Source organism: Silurus meridionalis, chromosome 7 (assembly GCF_014805685.1).
Source record: "Silurus meridionalis isolate SWU-2019-XX chromosome 7, ASM1480568v1, whole genome shotgun sequence".
NCBI lineage: Eukaryota > Metazoa > Chordata > Actinopteri > Siluriformes > Siluridae > Silurus > Silurus meridionalis.
This window is the reverse complement of record NC_060890.1, coordinates 123,600-148,154: the sequence shown is the minus strand read 5'-3', so window position 1 is coordinate 148,154 and position 24,555 is coordinate 123,600. Positions and strand designations below refer to the sequence as shown.

The following is a 24,555-nucleotide window of genomic DNA, read 5'->3' as shown; positions in this document are numbered from 1 at the left end:
AACAAAATGATGCAGAAACCCCTCTTTCCTGAAACTAGAGAACAGTGATGGAAAGATCGAGTTGGTTTTTTGAATCTTATTTGTCAAAATGATTGAATCTTTTCTTGAGTCATTTGGTTCATTTTGTTTTTTACTCAGAAATAAAATAAAATGTTACATGATTAAGAAGCAGATCCCCAACATGTTTACATACACCAACTTTCACCATAGTTCCAATTATATATATATATAAAACTGCGTAGTGTTTAAGGGAGTCAACAGACCGACAACTCGGACTAGAAGAGTTGAGAGATAAACTACTCAATTCTGTTAAAAGAGTGTAAATGAGCGTTGCTATGGAAACAATAATGCATTAAAACGAGTGCAGTCCTAAAAAACCTGACTAATCACAATCCAGTTCCAAGAACCTTGAAAAGCTGTGACTGCACACACACACACACACACACACACTCAAAGCGAGGACCCTGGTTATCCACGCATTCTCATTGTGTTTGTAAAATCCACCTTGCTCTGCCAGTACAGTTTTTTTTACCCCAGACAGGGGGGAGACTAATAAAAGTGGAGGTAGAGAAAAGAGACGATTGCAGACAGCAACACCTTTTTCTTACAACATGTCTGTCATGGCTAATAGACAGGAGCATTGCCCTGGAGGCAGTAATTGAAGAGCCCTTAAACCTTTCGCTGTGTGTGCTTTCAACTAGAAACGCATCACTCCTGATTATAATTCACTCTTTTCTGGGGTTTGGTGAGAAAATTGAACCTTTGTGAGTTTTCAGAGCTGTTCGAAGTCATGACTTGTTGGCAAACAATTTAAATGTTTGTTTACAGATCTGTGCTTGGCCTCTTACAGATATCCGTGGACTGCAGGGTTTTCTGGACCAGACAGCGAGGCAGGGTCTGGACGTGGCTCTGCAGAGGGTGGACCGGAACATCAGCAGCGTCTTCTCCAATCTGTTCAGCAGCATGCGCACAGAGGAGCTGAATCGCTACAGGGACACACTGAGGAGAGCCATTCTGCTGCTGAGTCCTCGTGGAGCTCAGGTCTTCATCCATCAGGTGTGTGAACGTGACTTTGTGTGTGTGTCTCTGCACTGCACTAATGGATATACAAACATGCGCGCACGCACACGCACACACACATACACACACACACACACACACACACACACACACACACACACAGAAACATACCTGTATGGTTATAGGGATGAAAGAGGTGATAAAGGTGATAAGAGTGATAGAGGTAAAATAAGTGATAGAGCTGATATATGTGATAGAGGTGATATATGTGATAGATATGATAAAGGTGATAGAGCTGATAGAGCTGATAGATGTGATAAAGGTGATAGAGCTGATAGAGGTGATAGAGCTGATAGATGTGATAAATGTGATAGAGCTAATTGAGGTGATAGAGGTGATAGAGCTAATATATGTGATAGAGGTGATAACGGTGATAGAGGTGATAGAGGTAATAGAGGTGATTAAGGTGATAGAGGTGATATATATGATAAAGGTGATGGAGGTGATGGAGGTAATAAAGGTGATAGAGGTGATAGATATGATAAAGGTGATAGAGCTGATAGAGCTGATAGAGGTGATAGAGGTGATTAAGGTGATAGAGCTGATAAAGGTGATTAAGGTGATAGAGCTGATAGAGGTAATAGATGTGATAGATATGATAAAGGTGATAGAGGTGATAGAGGTGATAAAGGTGATAAAGGTGATAAAGGTGATAGAACTGATAGAGGTAATAAAGGTGATAGAGGTGATAGATGTGATAAAGGTAATAAAGGTGATAGAGCTGATAGAGGTGATTAAGGTGATAGTGGTGATATATATGATAAACGTGTTGGAGGTAAGGGGAGTGATGGAGGTAATAAAGGTGATAGAGGTGATAGATATGATAAAGGTGATAGAGGTGATAAAGGTGATAGAGCTGATAGAGGTGATTAAGGTGATAGAGGTGATCTATATGATAAAGGTGATGGAGGTGATAGAGGTGTTAAAGGTGATAGAGGTGATAGTGGTAATAGAGGTGATAGATATGATAAAGGTGATGGGGTGATAGAGGTGGTAAAGGTGATAGAGCTGATAGAGGTGATTATGGTGATAGAGGTGATGGAGGTGATTAAGGTGATAGAGCTGATAGAGGTAATAAAGGTGATAGAGGTGATAGATATGATAAAGGTGATAGAGGTGATAGATATGGTAAAGGTGATAAAGGTGATAGAGGTGATAAAGGTGATAGAGGTGATAGATATGGTAAAGGTGATGGAGGTGATAGAGGGATAAAGGAGATAAATGTGATAGAGGTAATAGAGGTGATAGATATGATAAAGGTGATAGAGGTGATAGATATGATAAAGGTAATAGAGGTGATAGATATGATAAAGGTGATAAAGGTGATAGAGCTGATAAAGGTGATAGAGCTGATAGAGGTGATAGAGGTAATAGAGGTGATAGATATGGTAAAGGTGATGGAGGTGATAGAGGGATAAAGAATATAAATGTGATAGAGGTGATAGAGGTGATAGATATGATAAAGGTGATAAAGGTGATAGAGCTGATAGAGGTGATAGAGGTAATAGAGGTGATAGATATGGTAAAGGTGATGGAGGTGATAGAGGGGATAAAGAATATAAATGTGATAGAGGTAATAGAGGTGATAGATATGATAAAGGCGATGGAGGTGATATATATGATAAAGGTGATAGAGGTGATTGAGCTGATAGTGGTGACAGAAAGTGAATTCAAAAGTGAACTCTAGATCTTTTGGGTGATGAGAGATTATTGTGTGGTCGTTATGGTGTCCAGGTGTAGAAGAGTAAAGAATGTCTTTTCAGGAGGGACCGAATTTTAAAAAGGTCCTGAGATGTAAAAAAGAGAGTGTTAATAATCATCAGCAGCAGCAGATCTCAGACACACCAGATCTACAGAATGCAGGTGAGACGAGGCTCTGAGGCAGAGTCTTTTCTCCAACACAGGATATTAATATCAGTCAGAGACCCTATAGACCTTTAAAGCTAACATGACTCTGTGGATTAGCTTCTGTCTTCTCCCCACTGAGCCAAGGGCAGAACCTCTCATCACATCACCTTTCACCTCACAAAGCTCTTCGCACTGGTCTGAGATCAGCTGGAGATGCTGGTGCTCATGGCTCTGAGCCAGTTCGTTCTGACAGGATGAAAAAGTGCTGCTCTCATACATATGGAAATGACTTGAATTTGGCTGCTTCTATTTTTGGAACAGATGATTTTAGAAATGAAACACTTCTGATGATCTCCTCTGATATGTGGAGTTCTGTCCTTTATCGGATGTTCTTCACGTCTTGGATTTCTCTTAAGGTGTGTTACTGAGGTGACAACCAACTCGTGTTAGGTTTCATTGGTTTTATTTGTGTTCTGGTTCTGAAGTCTGGCTCTCATTCACACTAATTATCTAATAAACAAAATGCATGTAAAAGATCTACAACTCCAGACTCCGGGTACGAGCTCCTGAACTCCTCGGTTCTGTATATTTTCAGGACAGGTTTTGATTTATTCACTTTATTTTGGTCTCTTTGGAGAAGTGGTGTAGGAGGTGTTGGTTCTGCTGGTCATGTGGGCGCGCTATGCTTTGGCCTTTTGGAAAAAAAACAACAAACAGAAAAAAAACAAGCTGACTGTGGTGTGTCTGCTGCCAGCCGTGACAGGACAGGCTGTCCTCCTGATGAGGTCTGAGACTTGGAAGGAGATGTCTCAGCGGGTTTGCTATTAATGTGCCACCATATTTCACTGCCTGCTGACGTCTCCGTCCCTCTGAAGCCCACTTCCCCTGTCCTCACCAAGCTGGATGCATTTCAGGACATAAAGCGCAGATTTACTACAGGCTTTTTTTGCAACTCTGGTAGATCTGATTGAGTTCATGTTCTGAGCATAATGATGATGTTTACGGAAAAAAGGATGCTGTCAGATTTTATTGAGTTGTTTTTATGTCGCTTGTCTGAGATCCCAAACACACTGTCTTTCAAATGAAAGTTCCTGTGAGATGTCCTTCATCAAGCAGGGATAATTCACAGGACCTCAGTGGTTAAGATTGTGGCCATCAGAATAGAATCCTTGCACCATGAAGCTGCTGCTGATGGGCCCCTGAGCAAGGCCCCTTGATGACTTTTGTAAGTCAGTTAAAGTGGATAAGTGATGAAAATGAATCATTTAGCTGGAATGATTATTTATAGGAAACTTCATTCATCTTCTAATAGGACTTTTAATTAATGGCCCAGAATTCAAAATAAATCCTCGTTTATTTCTACAAAAGTCTACTGTATAGAGCTTTAGATATGAACGTGAGAGCAGCAGCTCGGCCTTTACGTTCCTCAGGTCAGTGAACATGCGAGAACGTGAGGAACAGGTAATGTGATCATCATGGTGACACTCGTGTCCTGCTAAAGAAAGATCTCGCACTGCCTTCTGCTACTTCAGGATTCTGGTCCATGGTAAAGTGAATTCTCACAGTGGGAAATGATTCGACTCTGAATGCAAGAAGTGAGTCAACATGTCGTGTGTTTCAACCTGAGATGAAGCTTAGAGCTGTAGAGCTACACACACACACACACACACACACACACACACACACACACACACACACAAACAAAACTCAAATATTGAGATTCACACAATATTTATGAATATAATTATCTAATCTTTTATTTATTCCTGGTTTTATCATATTCTCTGTATTTCATGCTCTCTATGTTCTCCATCTTCTCTATGTTCTCCATGCTCTACTATTCTCCATCTTCTCAATGACGAAACGAGCAAAAAAAACCTAAACACTATGTGAGACTCAAAGAAGATTTAAAATGAGTTATTAATATAATTATCTAATCACTTCTTTATTGCTGGTTCTTTGTGATCTCCATATTCTTCTTGTTCTCCATAGTTTTTTTGTTTCTCTGTGTTCTCTGTGACCACCATCTTTTTCATGCTCTCCATGTTCTCCATATTCTCCATGTTTCTTCATGCTCTACATGTTCTCGATGTTGCCCATGCCCAGGTAATTTGTGCCATGGCTGTATTTTGACTGATGAGTGAAGGAGATTTATGAGGAGGACTTCTCTCACCTCTACACACCTGCCACACAACCTTCTTTACCCTTTGGTCCATTTATCTTCTGTGTTGTGTGAAATCAAACCAAACCATGAATTGAGTAAAATGGACTAATAGGTGTAAAAGGTGTGTGTGAGAGACGGTAAATGAAGGACAATATGAGGGAGGTGAAGGTCAGGAGACAGTGTGAGATGATGGAGGTGTTCTAGTGGGTGGTGTTTCAGTTTCTTGTATGTGTGTAGTTTCAGCTGTTTTTCTGCACATGCTGTGGATCTGATTGAATTCCAGGTTTTTTTTCAGTGTTCCTCTGTTAGATTAAAGATAAAGAAATCTCTCTAATAATGTAAGATAAATCTTTTACAATTACATCTTCTTACTGGACATGACTCACACACTAATCTGATACTGAACATCTCTTATATGTGGAGAGGAAGGCAGGTGGTGTATCACCCTCGTGTCCCACAGGGTCTTTCACTTCACCAGAGATTGTGTTTAATCTTTTTTGGATGCTCTCTAGAGTCTGGAAATTATGCTCCTGCTGTGTTCAGTATGAGAGGCAGTGAGGGAGCGTTTCTTCCTCTCCGAACACGAGGAACTCGATAATGACGTGCTTCACAGTCACGTCTGTAGCTCTGCGTCTCTCCAGAACCCGGAGCTAACTCCTGGTGGAGCGCCGTTGTTTTTCCGCCTCCCACTGAGCGAGTCGAGAAGAGAGCGAGCAGGTGGACCGGGATGCACGAATGACTCACGTAGCAGACGGATGGCATGATTTGTGGCACATCTGCGAGCGTCCGTTGAGCCTTTTCATCGTCTCCTGGTGAGAGCGTTAAACACCGGGAGGGAGATTGAGAAGATGACAGGGAACAGACAGAAACCTTGATATCGTGTGTTGCATGCGTGGGCAACCTTTCAGTCAGGATGTCATCATCTCTCTCTCTCTCTCTCTCTCTCTCTCTCTCTACTGAGTGTGGTGCTCAGGCTGAAGCTGGGATCAGTGGATTAGGATGAGTTGTAGATGTAAATGTAGGAACGTGTCACTCAGCGCTGGTGGTTTGGGCCACAGGGTGATGGCAGACTTGTCTCTCAGACGAACTCTCAGCTCAGGCAACGTTCCATTGAAGTCCTCATCAGCATTTCAAAAAGATTCTCAGGATGTTTTCACAAGGTTGTCTTTTTATTTAGACCCCCATCATTGACGATTACACCTCCCCACAGCGCACTCGTCTATTTTCATCCCTCCGGCTGCTGAATGAGTTTCAGGCTTTTAATAAGCTCATAGTGAAATATTAATAACTTTTGCCTGAGCTCAAAGCGAGACACAAACTTTCAGGGCATCTTTGGTGTATCTTTGAAGTTCAGATCTCGATAGCAGAGTTCATTTAAAAGCTTTTTCCTACGTTTTTTTTTTTTTTTTCAGCTTTGGTGACAGGATCATAACAGAGACATTTTATTTCTTTCTCCTCGTCCTCCTCCTGCCCTGACCACTGAGTGAGACGCTACCTGCCTGCTGATGACCTCCTCCACAAATTAGTCCAAAAATACTCTCACTATCAGGCTGCAACACACGACCGTACAACCCGCTGCCGTCTGTTACATCTGAGTCTGAAAACGAATCGCTGATAAAAATACAGGTTTATTAAAGGTCTTGTTTTAAAAGCGTGAACGTCACGTACGACGTATTTCCTGAATAAATCAACATATAAAACTAAATCCCAGAACCAGTCCAACCTTCAGTTTTATTTAGATTTTATTTTCCGCCGCAACAAAACGGAATTGAAAAGAAATCTCGAAAAGAATTCCTAAATTATTAAGCATCACATATGAAATTCATGGTGTGGCATCATCACAGACTTCTCAGGGTCTCGTGTTTTTTTCTGCTGAATAATAAATAAATTGCTTGTTGTTGGGCAGAGAAGCACAGAAACACTGCTACACTGCTGCACGAATCCTGACCTTTACTGTGAAAATCTCGCTTCAATACAACGCCAAATACGCGCTGGTATCGAAAAGTTATTTATCTACGTTTCCACACAGCAGTACAGCGCCCCCTGTGTTCTTCTGAAACGTGTGCTGGAAGTCTGCTTTTCGAATTGCGGATCTACGCAACGGCGTCAAAACCACAATCTGCATTTTCATCTTCAGGAAGAGGGTGAAGTCCACAGAAGGGGGCTACAATCACTTAAGATCTTCCTGATCTCTTGTCCTCTTCCATCGATGTTCTTCTGCAATGTTCTTGGCGCACGTGCTGCTCAAAAAACCTCGATCGTACGTCGCATCAAATGTCTCTGTTGCAGATTTGCAGAGTTTCAGGCAGAGTTTCCTGAAACAGCTCCCTGAAGTGGACTGGTGCTTTTACAGCCGTGTTCGATGCAGAAGATCAAAACCAAGTACGATTGGGATTTTTCCAAACCCCTGCCCATATTTTCTTTTTCTCCATGTGATGTTCATCGTTACATTTTCCGAGTCAAATGCAACAAGATGTTTAGTAAATACTCATGAAGATTAAGAATGATCAGATCCCCACTCGTTCCTAACGAGACCTGCTTCATGACCTGCTGTATGAATATTCAGAGCCTTGTTTTTTTCAGCACGGTGTAGAGGTTCAGTGGAGGAGAAAGCTCCTCGTTCTGTGGCTCCACGCTCGCTGCTGATCCATCAGCCTGTCGGACGTGTTGGCGTGTCTGCAATTTCGTGGCAAATATTTGAGCACTGGGAGGCCCATTTATCTCTATTTACAGTCACTGATTCAGCCGTCCTTCAGAAGAGTGTGTGCTCCTTCTCAGCTGCACGCTTGCTGTTCCTCCAAAACCCTCATCTCAGTGACATCTCCGACAGGGTGCATGGGGTCTCTTTTTATCTTTTCTACAATGCTCTGTCTGTCTGAGTGTGTGTGTGTGTGTGTGTGTGTGTGTGTGTGTGTATCAATGCTGCTTTCTCTAGAGTAGAGGGACGAGAAGATAATCGGATATCAGGCGACTGTGGAGAAGATGGATGGAATGACACTCTGCGGGAAATATTCTCCTGAGAGAGAAACACGAACAAAAAGTTGCTGTCTGGATGTGTGTGTGTGTGTGTGTGTGTGTGTGTGTGGTAAACAGCAGTGTATATCTTGACACCGTATTGCACCTCTTGTTCTTTAAGCGTGTTTCCGGTGTTTTCTGAACGTGTCAGTTGGAACATCAGCCCTGATTCAGGTGAAGTTTTGTAACACGCTGCTCTTACAGACAGGACGATAAAAATTCCTCCCCCGTCTGCACTTTCTGGCTTCTCTCCTCGTGAGTGACATTTCCATTCTGAAAGCGTGCTTTTAGCCGTGCGGATTTTATCTTCTAGCACATGGTGAAATTCTAACAGTGTCTACAGAGAAGTTGTGCATGAAGCTGATAGTTTAATGGAAGGAGTCTCCAGTATCAGATCTTTATAACAGTCAGAGGTAAAACTTTCAGGACAGGAGTTCTTCTTCCTGGCTTTTCTGTCTTGTTTGGTCTCCAAGAGAACGATTGAAGAAATCTCTGTGAGATAATACGAAAATATGATCTGAAGGTCAGATAGAGGTCATGTGGGACTCTTATTAAGTGCACAATGAGAAGAGAGAGAACAGACACTGAATCTCTCCAAACACAACTTGGATTGGTTTATAGGAACCTTAACAGCAGGAAAGCAACAAAATAAATAAATAATAAATCAATCAATTTCAGTTCTTCAGTGTAGAACCCTAGAAGTTCTTTTTTCAGGGCGGTTTGTACTGAGCAGAAAAATGCTACTGACTGTTTTTTATTAAAAAAACATATATAGCAGCTAACAAACATCCAGCTAACAGGAAGTTATAATAAATCAGACCAGACAGGAAGTTATAATAAATCAGACCAGACAGGAAGTTATAATAAATCACACTGTGATGAAGAAATTGTGTAATTAAGCATTTTATTATTTCACTAATTTAAACTCAATTTCCCAGCAGACACTGCAGCTTTCAACACACACTTCCTCCTGTCTACATCACTCCCATACTACAGCGTGTGTGTGTGTGTGTGTGTGTGTGTGTGTGTGTGATAAGGTTAGAGAGATTCAGTAGTTTGATGTGAAGGTGGATTATATATAGACTGAGTGTGAAAATGAAAATAACTGGGTGTTCAGAATCGATGAGTTTGGGTTTGAGTGGAAGGCTGTAATTGGACAGTAGGTCTTGTACCCTGTGGACTCCCTGTTCACAGAACAGTATTATATCTGAGTCAGAGCCATGAGGAAGCTCGACTCATTTCCCTGGATGGTGTTTGATGGAGCTGAACCTGTGTGATTAGCATAGCGCCGGCCCGGTCTCCTCTCCCCCGCTGGTGGTTTAGTCTTCTATAAAAATGAGTTTATTCACTCGTTTGTTGCTTTACCTGGGCCTCAGGTGCTGATGGGCCTCCAGCTCGTGTTGCCTGCTGTTGCATCATGCAGTTTCCAAACAGGAGAGTGTTAGTGATCTCAGGTGTTCAGAGCGTCCGGCTTTATTTAGATGTTAGTGAGAGAAAGAACACTTCAGTGCTTACAGGTTTTATCCACATGTCTCCTCACACACACACACACACACACACACACACACACACTTCCAATGGGTAGGTTTTACAAGCTTTATTATTATTATCATCATCTTCAGGTCTCATCTGCTCACCTGAAGCTCACTGAACAGCGTTATTGTGTGAGGAACATTTTACATCCATGTGAGGAGCTCAGACCCTCCTCAGGACCTCTACAATCCTCTGAAAACTAGTATCTACTACAAAAGGTTTATTCTTTTCTTAATTGAGCACAGAATAGTTCATCGTGGAATACCTGAGATTGGACCTGAGTCTGATAACAAAATGTTCTGTGACTTGGATTTGGACTTGGATTTGAACTCGAGCTCGTCTCAGTCTCAGACATTGCTGTTGCTCTTGTAATAACCCAATAACTTCTCCAAACCTGCTGAAAACTTTATCTTAAAGAGAATTTTATAAAGTCCAGTGTGGGAAGTTCAGTGAAGGCCAGACTTTAAAATGTAGAGTTTTTCAGTGTATTTTATTTAATACTGAATTCAGATTGAAAAACACCGTGTTCGCTGAGGTGCGTCTCATCACTGCTGATGTTTACTGTTATTAACCTGAGAAAGTGTGTAAACTGCAGAATCGCAGCAGCGTCTCACCTTCCCCACAGGTGTCTTCTGTCCTCATCATATTCCCTCACTCAGGACAGCTCTATAACTTACACATGTCATACTAGGAATATTAATGAGCAGTAAAATGTCATTGTATGAATATTAATGAGCAACAAGTCGTCTCAGCAGATTGTGAGTCAGAGAGGAAGGAAATGACACAACACACGCTTGATTTTTAAAGAAATAAAAATAAAATCCTCTTTTTGATGTTTAAAACATTTAGAATGATTTATATGACATTTATTTTTTCTCTTCCTGTTTAATATGAACACCAGAGTAAATACTACAGAATCATCCGCGGTGTTTGATTCCACTTTTACCACTGCAACTCGCCTGTGACTGACAGGTGTGTTTTTATCTCCTGAATCAGGGCACGTTGTACCTCATTTCTGTCCTTCTAATGTCTTTAGAATGAGTGAGTTCTGGTGTCACTTCTGTTCTAGCAGCTATAAACACTCATCCGTTACCAGTCTCTCTTTATTTCCCCTCTTCCAGGTCATAAAACACAAAAATCACAGCTTCTGAAAACTTCACTGTATCAATGATGTCATGTGTTTTAATGCATGTACAGTACAGACCAAAAGTTTGGACCCACCTTGTGTGTCCAAACTTTTGGTCTGTACTCTATATATATATATTAATATATATACTAAGCAAAAGGTGGCTACTTTGAAGAACCTACAATATGACATTTTCAGTTGTTTCACTCTTTTTTGTTATGTATATAATTCCACATGTGTTAATTCATAGTTTTGATGCCTTCAGTGTGACTCTACAATTTTCATAGTCATGAAAATAAAGAAAACTCTTTGAATGAGAAGGTGTGTCCAAACTTTTGGTCTGTACTGGATATGGAGCTTCTGCTGTACACGCTTCTGTGAAGGAGCTGTTACTATAGCAACCGATCCACGTGGTTTACAATCACCTCAAGATCAGTTCTAATTATCAAGAAGATTCAAGAAGATCTGAAATTTGTTCCTTTTAGAGGTAAACTGTAAATGATCATTAACTGCACCCTAGAGGTAATGAACTGAAAACACCCTCGACATGGTCCTTTCTGTAAGACCACGTCTTCTCAAAGCCAACTGGAACAAAGAGACGTGTGAAAAATGTCACGTTGTTTAGCTGATACCTCCTCAGGCTATTCATGATGATACACACAAACTTGTTAAATTCTTCTCTTGACACTCGTCTGTACACTCATGTGAACACTCGTCTGTACATTCGTCTGTGCATTTGTCTTTACACTGCCTGTACACTCATGTGAACACTCGTCTGTACATTCGTCTGTACACTCATGTGAACACTCGTCTGTACATTAATCTGTACACTTTTGTGAACACTCGTCTGTACACTCGTCTGTACATTCGTCTGTACACTCATGTGAACACTCGTCTGTGCATTCGTCTGTACACTCATGTGAACACTCGTCTGTGCATTCGTCTGTACACTCATGTGAACACTCGTCTGTACATTCGCCTGTACACTCATCTGTACACTCATGTGAACACTGTCTGTACATTCGCCTGTACACTCATGTGAACACCGCCTGTGCATTCGCCTGTACACTCATGTGAACACTCGTCTGTGCATTCGCCTGTACACTCATGTGAACACTCGTCTGTACATTCGTCTGTACACTCATGTGAACACCGTTTGTACATTCGCCTGTACACTCATGTGAACACTCGCTGTACATTCGTCTGTACACTCATGTGAACACTCGTCTGTGCATTCGTCTGTACACTCATGTGAACACTCGTCTGTGCATTCGTCTGTACACTTGATTGTACACTCGTCTGTACACTCATGTGAACACTCGTTTGTGCATTCATCTGTACACTCATGTGAACACTCGTCTGTACACTCGTCTGTACATTAATCTGTACACTCATGTGAACACTCGTCTGTACACTCGTCTGTACACTCGTCTGTGCATTTGTCTTTACACTCGTCTGTACACTCATCTGAACACTCGTTTGTACATTCTGTACACTCATCTGTACACTCATGTGAACACTCGTCTGTGCATTCGTCTGTACACTCATGTGAACACTCGTCTGTGCATTCGTCTGTACACTCATGTGAACACTCGTCTGTACATTCGTCTGTACACTCATGTGAACACTCGTCTGTACATTCGTCTGTACACTCATGTGAACACTCGTCTGTGCATTCGTCTGTACACTCATGTGAACACTCGCCTGTGCATTCGCCTGTACACTCATGTGAACACTGCCTGTGCATTCGTCTGTACACTCATGTGAACACTCGTCTGTACACTCGTCTGTACATTCGCCTGTACACTCATGTGAACACTCGCCTGTACATTCGTCTGTACACTCATGTGAACACTCGTCTGTGCATTCGTCTGTACACTCATGTGAACACTCGCTGTACATTCGTCTGTACACTCATGTGAACACTCGTTTGTACATTCGTCTGTACACTCATGTGAACACTCGTCTGTACATTCGTCTGTACACTCATGTGAACACTCGTTTGTACATTCGTCTGTACACTCATGTGAACACTCGTTTGTACATTCGTCTGTACACTCGTCTGTGCATTTGTCTTTACACTCGTCTGTACACTCATCTGAACACTCGTTTGTGCATTCGTCTGTACACTCATGTGAACACTCGTTTGTGCATTCGTCTGTACACTCATGTGAACACTCGTCTGTGCATTCGTCTGTACACTCATGTGAACACTCGTTTGTACATTCGTCTGTACACTCATGTGAACACTCGTTTGTACATTCGTCTGTACACTCATGTGAACACTCGTCTGTGCATTTGTCTTTACACTCGTCTGTACACTCATCTGAACACTCGTTTGTGCATTCATCTGTACACTCATGTGAACACTCGTTTGTGCATTCGTCTGTACACTCATGTGAACACTCGTCTGTACATTCAGTCGTACACTTATGTGAACACTCGTTTGTACATTCGTCTGTACACTCATGTGAACACTCGTTTGTGCATTCGTCTGTACACTCATGTGAACACTCGTTTGTGCATTTGTCTTTACACTCGTCTGTGCATTTGTCTTTACACTCGTCTGTACACTCATCTGAACACTCATCTGTACACTCATCTGAACACTCATCTGTACACTCGTCTGTACATTAATCTGTACACTTTTGTGAACACTCGTTTGTACACTTTACATTTGTCTGTACATTTGTCTGCACAAATTTGTCTTTAGACTTGTCTGTACACTTGATTGTACACTCGTCTGTAAACTCGTCTGTACACTTGTGTCAACACTCGTCTGTATGTTTGATCACTCGTCTGTACACTCGTCTGTAGCTGCTGCAGAACATGGGGAGAGGGTGCATTAAAACGCTTTAGAATCTCTCCACGTCATCTCACGCAACAATCAACTTATTTCATCATCACTTGCTGTAATTAACACCAAACTAACACCAGATCATGTAGGAACCCATCACACAGCATGTTCTATCATATACTCACTTCATCTTGAGCCTCTGTGTGTGTTTTTCATGAACCAGCACTATGATTCACAGTTAAACCAGTCTAATCAGTCTGACCTCATTGAAGTTCTCATAAAGCAATGCAGGACACAAGCAGTGATTAATCTGAGCAACTCAAGAACTTTAGGATGGATTTGGACTGTAAATAATATTAACAGTCTACTACAACATTCTCAGGACCATGGTTTACATTTAATCACCCTCACTGAACACCTCAACAATGATGGAGGATGAGGTTCCCTTTTGAGTGTGGTTCCTCTTGAGGTTCCTTTCTCATGCCATCTCATCTCACCTTCACCACTGTCACCACTGACTCTTATAAGGAACAAATGTATACATTCTTTATTCATGTAAATCTGCTTCGAGAAAAAATCCAGAGTTTAAAGTTCTCTACAAAAATCGAATGAATGAAATTAATCACTAAATTCTACTACAAAGTCAAAAACAGTGGGTGTGGCCTTATTGATTGACTAAAAACTACACACACACACACACACACACACACACACACACACACACAGCCAAGATTACAGCCTCAGCCACTCCCAATCGTCCAATTCTCCATCATCATCATCAGAAAGCAATGAAAGGGAATCTAACTAAACTTCTCTTTATGTGTCTCTTTTGCTGCATTTTGATCTCCAATTAAAAAAAGCCACAGAGTCTCACAAAGCAAAACACTGGCTGTTCTCTCATTTCATTGTCTAATAAAAACCAATGTGGCTGCACATTAGCAGCAGCTGCTGCCCTGTAAACCACACCACATCAGGCATTGGGCTGAAATACACAAGTCTCAGATGTGATGGTGTGAATCTCCTCCATCGTCCTCGTGCTGTTCGTGCTTAAGCTGCAGATACAGCAGGATTACGAGTGAAGATCTCCACATGCATGACGGTGGACTGTAGGGTGGAGCTCTAAAATCTTGGAAGCCTCAGTGTGTCCTCACTGTATAATCACCTTCAGCAGATTTCTTGGGAATCTGGGAACAAATGTGTTGATCAATTTCATATTTAGTTTAAAAACCTGTGATGAAGACGAAAGAGAAACAGATGTGTAGGAGCTTCAAACTGGGTGAGGAACCAAACTCTACTACTAAGGTGAGGTTGTGAAAGAGATTCATGTGACTGGTCCTACACCATCGCAAAACTGGGAACAGCAACAATGCGATGTTGAGAAGCGTAGACCAAGTGGTCGACCATGGAAACTTCATGCAGTAAAAAGACACATCATGCTCACTTGCCTTCAACATCAGATGATGTCCAGCAGTGCCAAGAACTGGAGGAAAGCAGTGAGATCCAGGTACACTTATCTACTGTCTGGAGAAGTTTGGCCAGAGCGATCTTTAGAGAAGAATTACAGCTAGAAACCTCCAACATGGAAACAAGTCTCAGTGTCTAAACTCTGCATGAAAACAGAGAAACTGGGAGCAGAACAATGGCAGCAGGAGCTCTGGACTGATGAACTAAATCTGAAATATTGTATGTAGAAGCCAGGATGTTTGCTGAAGGTCTGTAGATACAGTAATGAGTGTCTGCAGGAAACAGTGAAGCATGTTGGAGGTTTCCTGCAGGTTTAAATCTGCATTTTTGCAGATGGAGTTGGAGATGTGGTCAGGATTAACAGTGTCCTCAATGCTGAGATACTTCTCCATCATGCAGTACCACCAGGAAGGCATCTGATTGGCCCCGAATTTATTCTGCAGCACGACAATGACCTCAAACATACAGCTAACGTCATTAAGAATGATCTTCAGCGCAAAGAAGAACAAGGAGTCCAGGAAGTGATAGTTTTGGCCTCCACAAAGTTCTGCTCTCAACATCATCATGTCTGTCTCTGATTACAGGAAGAGACAGAAGAATTTAAGGAGCCTCCATCCACAGAAGAACTGTGCTTAGCTCACCAACATGTTTGGAACAATCTGCCTGCTGAGTTTCATCAAAACTGTGTGTATGTGTAGATAAGAGGAACTGATGCTGTTTAGCAGGTAAACAGAGTCTCAGAAATCTAGACCAACTTTTATTAGTTTTTTCACCTCACATAAAAGTAAACAAGCTTAGTGCATGAATTTCCAAAAATCACCTGAGCATGAAGACCAAGGAGAAGATGGAGAACACTGAGAGCATGAAGAACATGTAGAATATAGAGAACACTGAAAGCATGAGAAACACTGAGAACATGGAGAACACTGAGAGCCTAAAGAACATGGAGAACACTAAGAGCATGAAGAACATGGAGAACACAGAAAACATGGAGAAGTCACCAGAATATTGTAGAAATACCAAAGCTCCAGAACATTTCACATTTCACCAGCTCCATCCTTCAGCTCAGGTTAGCAGCTCACAGCTCCAGAATGGTTGGTTCCATACCTTCAGTGTGTTTAGAATGATAAGTGATAGTTACATGATACACCTGAACTAATATACAGTCATATAAATATAGAAAGGAACTCAAAAAGTGGTTCCACCTGCTGTCTGATTCTGCTGTCTGATCCTGCTGTCTGATTCCGCTGTCTGATTCTGTTGTCTAATTCCGCTATCTGATTCCGCTACCTGATTCCGCTGTCTGATCCTACTGTCTGATTCTGCTATCTGAACCTACTGTCTAATTCTGATGTCTAATCCTGCTGTCTCATCCTACTGTCGGATTCTGTTGTCTGATTCTGCTGTCTGATTCTGTTGTCTAATTCCGCTGTCTGATCTTGCTGTCTGATTCCACTGTCTGATTCCGTTGTCTGATTTCGCTGTCTGATTCCGTTGTCTGATTCGCTGTCTGATTCCGCTGTCTGATTCTGCTCTGTATGTGTAGTAATGAAGATGTGAGTCCGGTTTAGTTTGAATGCTGTGAGAAAAGCCTCCTCCTTCCTAATTGTGAATCAGTTCACTATTACATTCGTGATTGTGATGCCACATTGTGCTCCAGCAGCATTCATCACTGCCATCTCTCCTCCTCCCCCTCCCTCTCGCCCTCCTCCTCCTCAGGGACGTGCAGATGAGGTCATGGATAATTAAGCTTTTCAGATCGTCTTCTCAGGTGGAATGGATTTAACATACAGAGCAAATTCTCAGCACGGTGATTAGAAAAGAAAAGAGATTCCCAGGGAAGTGTTCAGAATGTAAAGCTCCACCACGTCGTGCCTGATTACAGGAATGTGAATGTCTGTAGTGTTCTTAGAGAACATGCTAAAAAAGAGCGTAGAAGAAACACCTTCATGTTTACTCTTTACCCACAATCTTCTACCACTGCAGTTTTCTCCTCAGGAAAAGCTGTGGTTATTAGTTGTCTGTTGATAATCAAGCCCCAATTCCATCATAATTTACATGTCCATCATTATGCTTATCCAGAAAGTTGCTACATGATCATTCTGCTAATACCAGAGGAAAGATCTGTGTTTCAGAAGAGTCTCAGGCAGTAACTTCACTTCTCATTGTTGACTGGTCAGAAGATTTTCATCAGCAGGTTAAGCAGATGTTATTGCTATAGTTTCTATAGCAACGTATGTATGTATTTGGGGGTGAATGTTTATGGGGTAGATGTTTATGGGGTGAATGTTTATGGGGTAGATGTTTATGGGGTGAATGTTTATTGGGGTAAATGTTTTTGGGGTAGATGTTTATGGGAATAGATTTTTATGGGGTAGATTTTTATGGGGGTGAATGTTTATGGGGTAGGAGGGTGAATGTTAATGGGGTAGGTGGGTAAATGTATTTAAGGGTGAATGTTTATGGGGTGGGGGTGACTGTATTTAGGGGTGAGTGTTTACGTGGTAGAGGGGTGAATATATTTACAGGTAAATGTTTATGGGGTGAATGTTTATGGGGTAGGGGTGAATGTATTTAGGGGTGAATGTTTCTGGGGTAGGGGTGAATGTATTTAGGGGTGAATGTTTATGGGGTTAATGTTTATGGGGTTAATGTTTATGGGGTTGGGGTGAATGTTTTTGGGGTGAATGTTTATAGGGTTGGGGTAAATGTTTTTGGGGTGAATATTTATGGGGTGTATGTTTATGGGGTTAATGTTTATGGGGTTGGGGTGAATATTTATGGGGTGAATGTTTATAGGGTTGGGGTGAATGTTTATGGGGTGAATGTTTATTGGGGTGAATATTTATGGGGTGTATGTTTATGGGGTGAATGTTTATGGGGTTGGGGTGAATGTATTTAGGGGTGAATGTTTATGGGGTAAGGGTGAATGTTTATAGGGTAGGAGGGTGAATGTTTATGGGGTGAATGTTTATGGGGTTAATGTTTATGGGGTTGGGGTGAATTTATTTAGGGGTGAATGTTTATGGGGTGAATGTTTATGGGGTTAATGTTTATGGGGTGAATGTATTTAGGGGTGAATGTTTTAGGGGTGAATGTTTTTGGGGTGAATGTATTTATGGGGTGAATGTTTATAGGGTTGGGGTAAATGTTTATGGGGTAAGGGTGAATGTTTATGGGGTAGGGGTGAATGTTTATGGGGTTGGGGTGAATGTTTATGGGAGAATGTTTATGGGGGTGAATGTATTTAGGGGTGAATGTTTATGGGGTGAATGTTTATGGGGTAGGGGTGAATGTTTATGGGGTAGGGGTGAATGTATTTAGGGGTGAATGTTTTTGGGGTGAATGTATTTAGGGGTGAATGTTTATGGGGTGAATGTTTATGGGGTGAATGTTTATGGGGTTGGGGTAAATGTTTTTGGGGTGAACATTTATGGGTGTGAATGTTTTTGGGGTGAATGTATTTAGGGGTGAATGTTTATGGGGTGAATGTATATAGGGGTGAATGTTTATGGGGTGAATGTATTTAGTGGTGAATGTTTCTGGGGTAGGAGGTGAATGTTTATGGGGTGAATGTATTTAGGGGTGAATGTTTATGGGGTGAATGTATTTAGGGGTGAATGTTTATGGGGTGAATGTTTATGGGGTTGGGGTGAATGTTAATGGGGTGAATGTATTTAGGGTGATTGTTTCTGGGGCAGGACGGTGAATGTTTATGGGGTTGGGGTGAATGTATTTAAGGGTGAATGTTTATGGTGAATGTTTATGGGAGAATGTTTATGGGGTGAATGTTTATAGGGGTGAATGTATTTAAGGGTGAATGTTTATGGGGTGAATGTTTATGGGGTGAATGTATTTAAGGGTGAATGTTTATGGGGTTGAGGGTGAATGTATTTAAGGGTGAATGTTTATGGGGTGAATGTTTATGTGAATGTTTATGGGGTGAATGTTTATAGGGGTGAATGTTTATGGGGTGAATGTATTTAAGGGTGAATGTTTATGGGGTAGGAGGGTGAATGTTAATGGGGTGAATGTATTTGGGGTGAATGTTTCTGGGGTAGGAGGGTGAATGTTTATGGGGTGAATGTTTTTGGGGTGAATGTTTATGGGGTAGGAGGGTGAATGTTTATGGGGTGAATGTTTTTGGGGTGAATGTTTATGGGGTTGAGGGTGAATGTTAATGGGGTGAATGTATTTGGGGTGAATGTTTCTGGGGTAGGAGGGTGAATGTTTATGGGGTGAATGTTTTTGGGGGTGAATGTTTATGGGGTTGGAGGGTGAATGTTTATGGGGTGAATGTTTTTGGGGTGAATGTTTATGGGGTTGAGGGTGAATGTTGATGGGGTGAATGTATTTGGGGTGAATGTTTCTGGGGTAGGAGGGTGAATGTTTATGGGGTGAATGTTTTTGGGGGTGAATGTTTATGGGGTTGGAGGGTGAATATATTAATCAGGACGATTAATAGGTTTGTACCTGAAACTTGCTATTAAGGGCCTTTAAGTGCTTCACCTCGAGTGCAGGAGAAGAAAATGGAAGTGGACTGAAGCCATTGCCTTTTATACAGCAGCATATTTTACAGCAGTCATTAAAGCTTTGTGTTTTGGCTCTTGGTAATAAGATGTCATTCGTTGATCTATGGGAAAAATAACCAAATCTTCAGCCTTGCTATTTAATCGTGTGAGTGGAGGTTAAACTTCTCACTGCTAGTGTTTAAATTCCATCCTGCTGCATCGCTCAAGCCTAATGATAGTGTTTATACATGTCACTTACTCACACTGAGAGAAAAAAACACTAGTGGTTTTTCTCCTGCCTCTAACATCTTATCGAAGTCCACAAAGGCAGATAAGAGGAATTAATTTATTCAATTAAATTGTAGGTCAGTAGATACCTGCTTTAAAACCAGGTCTCATAGAACTTTCACTAGAAAAAAGTTATTTTTCTTTATACGGCTGCCTGATTTATAATCTGACCTTTTGTGACCTTCAGGTAGAGATCACTCAGCAGTGACTAGGAGGCTCTTAGGTCAAATCCTCAGACATTCACAAAACCTATACCTTAAAGATTCAATTCCAGATGTACTGAAAGTGACGGCTCTTTTCTTTACATCTACTGTCTTCATCTACTGATCTACTGAAAACCATCAGCACTGCTGAAGGAGTTTAACCACAAGCTTCATTTATGTTGAGCCTAGATTAGACTGCAGGTTGTAGGGTGTAGGGATTAGACTGTAGGGTGTAGGGATTAGACTGTATGGTGTAGGAATTACACTGTATGGTGTAGGGATTAAACTGTAGGGTGTAGGGTGTAGGGATTACACTGTAGGGTGTAAAGATTACAATGTAAGGTGTAGGGTGTAGAGATTATACTGTTGGGTGTGAGATTAGACTGTAGGGTGTATAGATTACATAGTAGGATGTAGGAATTAGACTGTAGTGTGTAGAGATTAGACTGTAGGGTGTAGAGATTACATAGTAGGGTGAAGGAATTAAACTATAGGGTATAGGGATCAGGGTGTAAGGATTACAATGTAAGATGTAGGGTGTAGAGATTACACTGTAGAGTGTGGAGATTAGACTGTAAGGTGTAAGTAATACACAGTAAGGTGTAGGTATTAGACTGTAGGGTGTAGGTATTAGACTGTAGGTTATAGGAGTACGCAGTAGGGTCTAGGGATTACATTGTAGGGATTAGACTGTAGGGTGTAGGGATTAGACTGTAGGGTGTATGGATTATCCATTAAGGTGTAGAGAGTACCCAGTAGGGTGTAGGGATAAGACTGTAGGTTATAGGGATAACACAGTAGGGTGTGGGGATTAGACTGTAGGGTGTAGGAATAACACGGCAGGGTGTAGGGATTACACTGTAGGGTGTAGGGTGTAGAGATTAGACTGTAGGGTGTAGAGATTAGACTGTAGGGTGCAGGGATTAGATTGTAGGTGTAGGGATTAGGGATTAGACTGTAGGGTGTAGGGATTAGATTGTAGGGTGTAGGGATTAGGAATTAGATTATAGGGTGTAGGGATTAGACTGCAGGGTGTAGGGATTAGGAATTAGATTATAGGGTGTAGGGATTAGACTGTAGGGTGTAGAGATTAGACTGTAGGGTGTAGGATTAGACTGTAGGGTGTAGGGATTAGGGATTAGACTGTAGGGTGTAGAGATTAGGGATTAGACTGTAGGGTGTAGGGATTAGACTGTATGGTGTAGGAATTACACTGTATGGTGTAGGGATTAAACTGTAGGGTGTAGGGTGTAGGGATTACACTGTAGGGTGTAAAGATTACAATGTAAGGTGTAGGGTGTAGAGATTATACTGTTGGGTGTGAGATTAGACTGTAGGGTGTATAGATTACATAGTAGGATGTAGGAATTAGACTGTAGTGTGTAGAGATTAGACTGTAGGGTGTAGAGATTACATAGTAGGGTGAAGGAATTAAACTATAGGGTATAGGGATTAGGGTGTAAGGATTACAATGTAAGATGTAGGGTGTAGAGATTACACTGTAGAGTGTGGAGATTAGACTGTAAGGTGTAAGTAATACACAGTAAGGTGTAGGTATTAGACTGTAGGTTATAGGGAGTACGCAGTAGGGTCTAGGGATTACATTGTAGGGATTAGACTGTAGGGTGTAGGGATTAGACTGTAGGGTGTATGGATTATCCATTAAGGTGTAGAGAGTACCCAGTAGGGTGTAGGGATAAGACTGTAGGTTATAGGGATAACACAGTAGGGTGTGGGGATTAGACTGTAGGGTGTAGGAATAACACGGCAGGGTGTAGGGATTACACTGTAGTGTTTAGGGATTAGATTGTAGGGTGTAGGGATTAGGGATTAGATTGTAAAGTGTAGTGTTTTGGGATTAGATTGTAGGGTGTAGGGATTAGATTGTAGGGTGTAGGGATTAGGAATTAGATTATAGGGTGTAGGGATTAGATTGTAGGGTGTAGGATTAGATTGTAGGGTGTAGGGATAAGATTGTAGGGTGTAGGAATTATGGATTAGATTGTAGGGTGTAGGGTGTAGAGATTAGGGATTAGATTGTAGGGTGCAGGGATTAGATTGTAGGGTGTAGGTATTATAGATTAGATTGTAGGGTGTAGGGATTAGGGATTAGATTGTAGGTGTAGGGATTAGATTGTAGATTGTAGGGTGTAGGAATTATGGATTAGATTGTAGGGTGTAGGGATTAGGATTAGATTGTAGGGTGTAGGGATTAGGGATTAGATTGTAGGGTGTAGGTATTATAGATTAGATTGTAGGGTGTAGGGATTAGGGATTAGATTGTAGGGTGTAGGGATTAGGGATTAGATTGTAGGGTGTAGGGATTAGATTGTAGATTGTAGGGTGTAGGGATTAGATTGTAGATTGTAGGGTGTAGGGATTAGATTGTAGAGTGTAGAGATTAGGGATTAGATTGAAGAGTGTAGGGATAAGGGATTAGCTAAAACTGTTCCTAATTCGGTAACATGGTGTGTTAGAGGTGTGAGAACTCTGACATGAACGTATACTTCACCTCGAATTCACATCATAAAGATCTTATAGACGTTACACAGTCACCGTAGGAATATGTGTGAACAAGTGTGAGGTGCTGTTAATACAACATAGATTTAATTATTGATCATTATCTTTGTGTGATTTGATCAGCGTGATATTTACACCTGTTCAGACTCTAAATCTGAGAAACTTCCAGTTTGACTTCTGCATGAAGTTTCTGAAAACAGCCTACTTAGCATTTTCACATCAAGCAATCGTTAAGGAGCAGAATGATGGGAATGGTCACCTCAGTGCTGCTGAACAATTACTGACACAGAGGATGTTAAATAATCCGTCCTGGGCTCAACACTGACCTCTCAACACGTCCAACACTGATCTTCTCTGTGTTCTAAATCAGACTTTGATCATCTCTGTGTTTTGAATCAGACTCTGATCATCTCTGTGTTTTGAATCAGACTCTGATCATCTCTGTGTTCTGAATCAGACTCTGATCATCTCTGTGTTCTGAATCAGACTCTGATCATCTCTGTTCTGAATCAGACTCTGATCATCTCTGTGTTCTGAATCAGACTCTGATCATCTCTGTGTTCTGAATCAGACTCTGATCATCTCTGTGTTCTTAATCAAACTCTGATCATCTCTGTGTTCTTAATCAGACTCTGATCATCTCTGTGTTCTAAATCAGACTCTGATCATCTATGTGTTTTGAATCAGACTCTGATCACCTCTGTGTTCTAAATCAGACTCTGATCATCTCTGTGTTCTAAATCAGACCCTGATCATCTCTGTGTTCTGAATCAGACCCTGATCATCTCTGTGTTCTGAATCAGACTCTGATCATCTCTGTGTTCTGAATCAGACTCTGATCATCTGTGTTCTTAATCAGACTCTGATCATCTCTGTGTTCTTAATCAAACTCTGATCATCTCTGTGTTCTTAATCAGACTCTGATCATCTCTGTGTTCTGAATCAGACCCTGATCATCTCTGTGTTCTGAATCAGACTCTGATCATCTCTGTGTTCTGAATCAGACCCTGAACATCTCTGTGTTCTAAATCAGACCCTGATCATCTCTGTGTTCTGAATCAGACTCTGATCTTCTGTGTTCTGAATCAGACCCTGATCATCTCTGTGTTTTGAATCAGACTCTGATCTTCTCTGTGTTCTGAATCAGACCCTGAACATCTCTGTGTTCTGAATCAGACCTGATCATCTCTGTGTTCTGAATCAGACTCTGATCATCTCTGTGTTTTGAATCAGACTCTGATCACCTCTGTGTTCTAAATCAGACTCTGATCATCTCTGTGTTCTGAATCAGACCCTGATCATCTCTGTGTTCTGAATCAGACCCTGATCATCTCTGTGTTCTGAATCAGACTCTGATCATCTCTGTGTTCTGAATCAGACTCTGATCATCTGTGTTCTTAATCAGACTCTGATCATCTCTGTGTTCTTAATCAAACTCTGATCATCTCTGTGTTCTTAATCAGACTCTGATCATCTCTGTGTTCTGAATCAGACCCTGATCATCTCTGTGTTCTGAATCAGACTCTGATCATCTCTGTGTTCTGAATCAGACCCTGAACATCTCTGTGTTCTAAATCAGACCCTGATCATCTCTGTGTTCTGAATCAGACTCTGATCTTCTCTGTGTTCTGAATCAGACCCTGATCATCTCTGTGTTTTGAATCAGACTCTGATCTTCTCTGTGTTCTGAATCAGACCCTGAACATCTCTGTGTTCTGAATCAGACCCTAAACATCTCTGTGTTCTGAATCAGACCCTGATCATCTCTGTGTTCTGAATCAGACTCTGATCTTCTCTGTGTTCTGAATCAGACCCTAATCATCTCTGTGTTTTGAATCAGACTCTGATCATCTTTGTGTTCTGAATTAGACTCTGATCATCTCTGTGTTCTGAATTAGACTCTGATCATCTCTGTGTTCTGAATTAGACTCTGATCATCTCTGTGTTCTGAATCAGACTCTGATCATCTCTGTGTTCTGAATCAGACCCTGATCATCTCTGTGTTC

General features: G+C 41.4%; 1 protein-coding gene across 3 annotated transcripts in view; it reads left to right on the top strand.

The window, feature by feature from the left end:
* Nucleotides 1–24,555, top strand: part of LOC124389018 (glutamate receptor ionotropic, delta-1-like) — a 282,312-nt gene that overhangs the window by 171,268 nt on the left and 86,489 nt on the right. For all 3 annotated transcript variants that reach the window (XM_046854216.1, XM_046854217.1, XM_046854218.1), the window contains exon 4: nt 851–1,056. In XM_046854216.1, coding sequence (XP_046710172.1) covers nt 851–1,056 — 206 coding nt within the window. The remainder of the gene's footprint in view (nt 1–850; nt 1,057–24,555) is intronic.